This window comes from Rhincodon typus, chromosome 4 (assembly GCF_021869965.1).
Source record: "Rhincodon typus isolate 14 chromosome 4, sRhiTyp1.1, whole genome shotgun sequence".
Taxonomy (NCBI): domain Eukaryota; kingdom Metazoa; phylum Chordata; class Chondrichthyes; order Orectolobiformes; family Rhincodontidae; genus Rhincodon; species Rhincodon typus.
Genome location: NC_063335.1, coordinates 114,579,565 through 114,587,362, shown reverse-complemented (window position 1 = coordinate 114,587,362; position 7,798 = coordinate 114,579,565). Strand labels below are relative to the sequence as shown.

The 7,798-nt window shown below is 44.7% G+C and overlaps 1 protein-coding gene across 1 annotated transcript in view; it reads left to right on the top strand.

Annotated features, from left to right (window-relative positions):
- The window catches only part of ubtfl (upstream binding transcription factor, like), a 39,625-nt gene extending 32,309 nt beyond the window's left edge, over nucleotides 1–7,316 (top strand). Inside the window, exons 15-20 of the mRNA XM_020524009.2 lie at nucleotides 273–361; nucleotides 997–1,186; nucleotides 1,370–1,417; nucleotides 2,294–2,362; nucleotides 5,896–6,042; nucleotides 6,859–7,316. Of these exons, the coding sequence (XP_020379598.1) occupies nucleotides 273–361; nucleotides 997–1,186; nucleotides 1,370–1,417; nucleotides 2,294–2,362; nucleotides 5,896–6,042; nucleotides 6,859–7,008 (693 nt within the window). The 3' untranslated portion in view covers nucleotides 7,009–7,316. The remainder of the gene's footprint in view (nucleotides 1–272; nucleotides 362–996; nucleotides 1,187–1,369; nucleotides 1,418–2,293; nucleotides 2,363–5,895; nucleotides 6,043–6,858) is intronic.
- The last annotated feature ends 482 nt before the right edge of the window (nucleotides 7,317–7,798 follow it).

The window sequence follows — 7,798 nt, the reverse complement described above, 5'->3', positions numbered from 1 at the left end:
CGGCGCTCCCTCAGCACTGACCCTCCGACAGTGCGGCGCTCCCTCAGACAGTAAAGATATGACCGTGGCCTACTGTGACAAATCACCTACAACCAAGGGAAAAAAAATGTTGGGGTATGTACTTTTCAGGTAGGAAATAATTCACCGCAGTGCTTCCCGCTAAGGTTGAGATGTTAAACTGAGGCCATAGCTGCCCAGTGCCCATAACCCCAGCAGGCAGCAGCTGAGTGGCAGTGGGTTTTGTTGTAACAGCAGCTCCTATTTTGTTGTAGAGGGAGCTATCAGAGAGTCGATGGGCCCGGGTCTCAGCACAGAACTCCAAGAAGCTGAAGTTTGTTGGCGAGCCAAAGAAACCACCAATGTAAGTGCCCATTGCTTCCCCAGCTACCACTGTCCAGTTCCCGCTCCCTGTCCTCTACCTGCTTCCTGTCTCCTACCCGCTTCCTGTCCACTCCTCCCCAACTCCAAATCACAAATCACACATCCCCATCCCCCTGACCACACACCGACTGATCACTGATCTGCTCACTGTGCCCCACCGAGCACCCTGTATACTCCCGTCCATACCCAGCATCCTGTATACTCCCCGTCGCCCCCACCACCCTGTTACACCCTGTACCTGCCCCACCACCCTGTAGTACAAACTGCCCCTCACCCAGCACCCCTTAATACAACCTCTCCCTCACCCAGCATCCTGTAATACAACCTGTCTCTCACCCAGCACCCTGTCTCTCACCCAGCACCCTGCATACTCCCTGTCTCTCACCCAGCACCCTGTATACTCCCTGTCCCACACCCAGCACCCTGTATACGTCCAGCACACTGTATATACCCTGTCCCACACCCAGCACCCTGTTTTCACCCAGCACCCTGTATATAGCCTGTCTCTCACCCAGCACCCTGTAATACACCCTGTCCCTCGCCCAGCACCCTGTATACTCCCTGTCCTTGCCCTGCCTTGCCCAACCTTGACCTTACCACTCCTGTCATCTCCAGGAGTGGCTACCAGATGTTCTCCCAGGAGTTGCTGACTAGCGGGGAGCTAAACCACTTTGGGTTGAAAGAAAGAATGGTGGAGATTGGGAAGAGGTGGCAGAAGCAGAGCCAGGCCCAGAAGGATGGCTACAAGAAACTCGTAGAGGAGCAACAGCAGGAATACAGAGTGGAGCTGGAGGCCTGGCTTAAAGTGAGTGACCTCACTATGTTCACAGATCTGTGCCCACCCGTACTGTACCCCAGTGTTATACAATGACAGACCTGTCCCCACAGTACTGTACCCCAGTGTTATACAGTGACCATCTTTTGGACAGCCTGTATTGATTATTGTAAAGGAATAATTTGTTATTTGTCCCCTTTTCATATGTTTCAGTCTCTATCGCCTGAAGAACGGAATGTGTATGAGGAATATACGACAGCAGTAAGTATCTCACAGAAGAAGCCCTTTTTTTAAAATCATTCACTGATGAGATGTGGGCATCGCTGGCTAGATCAACATTTATTGCCCAGCCGTGGCTGCCCGAGAAGGTGGTGGTGAGCTGCTTTCTTGAACCTCTGTAGTCCATGTGTTGAAAGTTGTCTCTCAATGCCCTCAGGGAGAGGATTCCAGGATTTTGACCTAGCAACACTGAAGGAATGCCAATATATTTCTAAGTCAGGATGGTAAGGAGCTTGGAGGGGAACTTTCAGGGGATAGTGTTCCCATGTATCTGCTGCCCTTGTCCTTCGAGATGGAAGTGGTCATTAATTTTGAAGGTGCAGTCAAAGGAGCCTTGGTGAATTTCTACTCTGAATCCAGTTGTGGAACTGGCAGTGCACTTTTCTGAAATCTGTTCTGTGAACTGGCCTAGATTGGAAAGCTATGCTGCATTATTCAAATTAACTAGCATTTTGTAACAGTATGTATAAGATTTTTAATGTGAAAGTGTTTATGGTCCTGAATGGCCAGTTTCTGGACCAGTGTAATATGCTTGAGGGGCTGAACGGCCACCTCTGGTCCCTTGTAAAGCTGAGGCCATTTCAGAGCTTCCTGTGGATCTATAAAGCCACGCTGTGCACTCTATGGGTCACCACTTTGATATGTTGGAGAGGCTTGTGTGCTATGTGGGGACTGGCAGCAACTGGCACTCAGCAGTTGCCACATCACTGAACCCTGAAGGCTGGCTTAATTGACTGTCCTTCCAGTCAGGAGGCAGCGACATCACACCGCTGGGTGGAGTTCTGTGCCTGCATACTCCTTGCACCACCCAGAGGTGGCATTCCTATGAAACAACACGTTAATTTCTTGTGTTTCCAGAAGCGAAAAGGCCAGGGAAAGCCAGGGGGCCCTGCAGCCAAAGCAAGACTGACATCGAACCTCACATCGGTGAGTTGCCTTCCTTCCACTCTGTTACTCCCTCTGTCTCTCACTCTCATTCCCACCGTTTCTCCTTCAATAAAGATGGCAGGGCGGGTGATTGGTTGACAGTGGGATACAAGATAAACATGTTTTTGCAGCTCGATCAGCTTCGGCTCAGATTTTGAGCTGGAGGTGGAGCTGCAGACGCTGACATGTCAGGGAGAGGTAAAGTTATTGGGGCACTTGAACCTAGGAGGTGGTTGAGGTCTTCTGATTTGGGTCCTGGTCAGTGGAACAAAGAAGGAACAAGAGTAGGCCACTCGACCCTCCAAGCCCAGTCTGGCGTTTGATAAGATCATAGCCGATCTGATTTTACTTTGACTTATTCCTGCATATCCCTTTTATCTTTTATCTCCTTGGTAATCAAGGATCTATCTACCACAGCCTTAAAAATATTTATAAATTCTGCAATCGCTGCTTTTTGAGGAGGGAAATTCAAAGATTCTCACCCTTCAGAGAGAAAAAAAAGTTTCCTCATCTCTGTTTTAAATGGGTAACTGTTATTTTTAAACAATGACCTCTAGTTCTAGATTTTCCCAGAAGAGGACAATCCTTTCCACATCCACCCAGTCTCTTCCCCTCAAGATCTTGTGTGTTTCTGATTCTTCTAAACTCCAGAGGAAACAGACCTAGCATGTCTAGCCTTACCTCATAAGGCAAACCGCTCATTCTAGCAATTAGTCTAGTCATCCTTCTCTGAGCTGCTTCCAACGCATTAACATCCTTCTGTGAGTACAGTGACCAATTTTGTACACAGTGCTCCAGAAACAGTCTCACCAATGCCCTGCATAACTGAAGTATAACCTCCCTACTGTTGCATTCACTTATCCTTTTCAATAAATCCTACCATTCTCTGAGCTTTCCCGATTACTTGCTGTACCTGCAGACCAACCTTCTTTGATTCATGCTGTTGAGGTACCCAGATCCTTCACAGCTCCGAGCTCTGCAACCTCTCAATATTTAGAAAATATTTTTAATTCTTTCTGCCATATCTCATCCAACTCCAATAAATTAGCTAAACATGATTTCTTTTTCACAAAACCATAGTGACTTTGCTCCAATACCTTGAAATTTTCTAACTGTCCCATTATAACTTCTTTAATGGTATTAATTAGTATAATTAAATAATAGTATTTAACATTTTCCCTACCACCAACTAAGCTAACTGGCCTGTAGTTTCCTGTTTTGTGTGTTTTCACCCCCAATTTAGTGAAACCTTCCCAAATCTAGGGAATTTTGAAAAATGAAAATCAACAGAGCAGCTCTGTGAAACAAACACAGCATGCTGAAGGAACTCGGCAGATCCAGCAACATCTGAAGAAGTCACACCTGAAACATTAACTCTGTTTCTGACTCCACAGGTACAGCTAGACCTACTGAGTTTCTCTAGCGTTTTCTGTGTTTGTTCCAGATTTTTAGCATCCTTTACATCGTTTACTATTTGCCTTTATGTCAACTATCTCACTAATCTTTTTAAGATGTCCATTATGACCTGGCCAGCCATTAACCTACAGCTCCACTATCTTGGTACTTCGTTATTTTCTTAAGTTCTTTTCTCCCTCCCATTTCCTGGCTTACAGGTATTTCTAAGATGTTACTTGTATCCTCTGTAGCGAATACTGGTGCAAAATACCTGCTCAGTTCACCTGCGTTCACGTAATTTCCAGGATTAATCCACCAGTCTCGGTTTCTATAGGACCAACATTCAGTTTGTTAACTTCTTAAAAATATCTATAGATACTCTTAGCATCTGTTTTTATATTTCTAGTCAGCTTTCTCTTGGACTGTAAATTTTTCATCATTATTAATTTTTGCTCTGTTTTTCATATTCTGCCCAATCTTCTGATCTGTCACCCACCTTTACACAAATCTGTATTTTTTCTTTAACTTTGATACTGTTCTTTAACTTTTCTAATTAACTGCGAATATTGAGTTGTTCCCTTGGAATTTTCTTTCTTGTTGAAATGTATTCTGAAATATTCCCTTAAATGTTTGCCACTGAATATTTATTGACCTATCCCTTGCCTGTCTGCTATGCTTTCGTGCCCTCATAATTGAGAACTACTGTTTTTGTGTGTGTGTACTTTGCTTAGATTTGCAAAAGGCATTGGATAGGATGCCACATCAAAGGTCATTGTGTGAAGTAAAAGCTGTTGATCCAAGGGTAGCATTTGACATAAATAGAAGATTGGCTGGCTACAGGAAACAGGATCAATGTAAATGAGTCATTTTCTGCTTGGCAAGATGTAATCAGTGGTGGAACATGGGGATTGATGCACTGGCCTTAACTGTTTTTATAATTTCTATCAATGATTTGGATGAAGAGACTGAAGGTAGAGGAGCTAAATTAGCCAATAACGCAAAGATGTTTGGAAACAACATAAGGAGTATAGAAAGGTATGTAGATAGATTAAATGAGTGGAGAAAGATTTAGCAAATGGAGAATAATGTGGGAAAGTGTCCATTTTGTGTCAAGGAAGAATAAAAGAAAGTCACATTATCAAAATGGTGAGAATTGCACAGCTCTGAGATGCAGAGAGGTCCAGATGCCCTGGTGCATGAATCAATAAAAGTTAGTATGCAGGTACAGCAAACCAGGAAAACAAATATAATGTTATCTTTTATTACAAATTCTATGGGACAGGGGTGAGACTACATAATGTGTATTTGGTCTCCTTATTTTAGGAAGGATGTTAGAAGCTATTCAGATAAGGTTAACTAGACTAATACCTTATGAGAAGTTGACACTCTAAACCTGAGAGCTGACAATTCAGCCCTTTGAGCCTGCTCAGCTATTTAATACAATCACAGCTGATCTCATCTCAGCTTCAACTCCACTTTCCTGCCTTCAAACCATTACTATTTAAAAATCTGTCATTTCTCCTCATCTATGTTTTAAATCTGCCACGCCTTATCCTAAAACAATAACCGCTCGTTCTAGATAGCCCCACATGAAGAAACATACTCTTTACTTTGTCAATCCCCTTTAGTATCTTAGCTACTTCAATTAGATTCCCCCTGTAATTCTTCTAAATTTCAGAGAGTATAGGCCTAAACTGCTCAACCTCTTGTTCTCTCTCTCTCATGCACCCTCTTTCTGTGCTTTCTTTCTCTTCCAGTCTCCCTCCCTCTCCATCTGTTGTGCTGTCTCATGTTCATGCTTGCAGTGTCTCACACTATATCTGTTTCTTTCTCACGCTTATTTTGTCTAACTGTGTGTCTCTTTCACACTTTCTTTGTCTGTCTAGTTCATGTTTCCCCTCTAATGCATGCACTTGCACTTGCACACACCTTTATGCTGTCTCGTGCTTTTGTGTTCTCTTTCACCGACTTCTGTGCATTTTCTCCCTGCCTTTGTACACTCTCTCGCCCATCTTCACGCTCCTCACCACCTTTTCACACTCTGTCACCTGCTTTTACATGCACTCTCACCTCAGTCCTGCCTAATTTTGGATGGACTGTCTCTCGCTACTCTGAACCTATTGTCTTACTCTCTTTAGGAATCATCTGAAGAGGATGGTGAAGATGAGGATGATGATGAGGAAGATCCCGAGGGGAGCGATTCATCTGATTCTGATGATGATGGTGATGGTTCCTCAGCCTCATCTGATAGCGAAGCAAACACTGATGAGGGCGAGGATGGAGAGGTGAGTTGACCAAAATTGCTGATCTGACACCGTGTCTCACTGCAGTGTCCCACATGTTACTCATCCACTTCCATCAGCTGGCATGAGGTTGCTTGCCTAGTGTTCCATGCTGGGCACCAGTGGAATCATGCTCTCCACTATGCCACTCCTGCCCACACTCAATCCATACATGTCCCAGTCGCGGGATAGTTGAACCTACTGCCCATCCCTAATTGCCCCTTGAGAAGGTTGTAATGAGCTGCCTTCTTGAACCACTGCAGTCTGTGTGATGTGGGTTGACCCACAATATCCTTAGGAAGAGAGTTCCAGGATTTTGACCCAGTGACACTAAGAAACATTTCTTAATGTCCCTTTTATTTCTTAATAAATGTTTCCAAGACAGGATGATATGTGAGGGAACCTAGTGGTGTTGGTGTTTCAGTGCAATTGTCAGGATGGTAGAAGGTGACGTCAATGGATCCAGGAATGCCTGGATTTTTCATGATCAATAACTGTATCCTGAGCAATGCTGACTGAAGAGAAATCCTAAGCAAGATTTCCCTCACGTAGCACCATCCCACAGGAGCCAGATGCGAGAGTTGGAATTCACTGCAAGTCCTGGAAGAGGAGAAAGAGGTCAACCTGGATAAAGCGTCAGGGGAGAGGGAGGTGTGTGGCAGAACAAAGGTGGGAGAAAAGCAGAGAGACTCGGAGAAGGTGGGAACAGGAGTGTGAGAGTGCAAGAATCTTAGAGGAAGGGGATGAGAGAGCTAGAGAGGAAAGATATGGGGCAGAAGTAGTCATAGCTTTGAGCTTTGATCTTGTCTTTAATTTTAGAATGACGACGACGATGATGACGATGACAACGACGATGATGATGACGACGACGATGACGACGACGATGGGAGCCAGGTCAATGCCAGCTCCTCCTCCTCTTCTTCCTCCTCACAAGATGATGATTCTGATTCTGACTCTGATTCTGACTGACTCCCCTCCCCTATCTCCTGAGACCAGCCATTGTGGAATGTTGCTGGAAGGATTAAGAGAACTCCTTAACCTGGAGTCCAGTTACTTTATCATTATGGGGGGGAGCTGAATGACTGACAGTATTTGGGCAGGCTGCTGCCCTGTACTCACTGCCACATAGACTGCACCAGTGTTCTCTCCCAGTCAGAGAGACAGCTCTCCATGATCCACCGCCTTATCCCTGCAGTCACTCCAGATCAGATTGTCTGCTCCAGCACCAGCTGTCGTGATCTGCTGTAAATAAACTTGTTTGTTGATGTGATCATCAATGCAGCATTTTATATTTAGAAGTAGAAAGTGACCAGTTAAAGTGGTATAGTTTTAATTGGTTCATTTTAATCTCTAATCAATCACTGAAGTTTCTGGATTTCTGTCTCTGCTGTTTGTGCTATTTCTTGGTTACTGGACCATCTTGAAACCAGTCACTGCTCCTCAAAGACCATGATTGAAAAACTGGCAGAATCTCAGTCAGGCTTAACTGGTTTCCCTCATTTCACCTTCTATTTCTCAAATGGTCATTGCCAGCTGTCTCGGACATGACCCCTCCATGCCCTCTGACTCCAGTTTAAGGCTTCTTAAACCCCTGCAGTCCATGTGCTGTAGGTAGACTTACAATGCCTTTGGTGAGAGAATTTCAGGATTTTGACCCGGCTATACTGAAGGAATCATGATATATTTCCAGGTCAGGATGGTGAGTGGCTCGGAGGGGAACTTGCAGGAGGGTGGTGTTCCCATGTATCTGCTGCCCTTG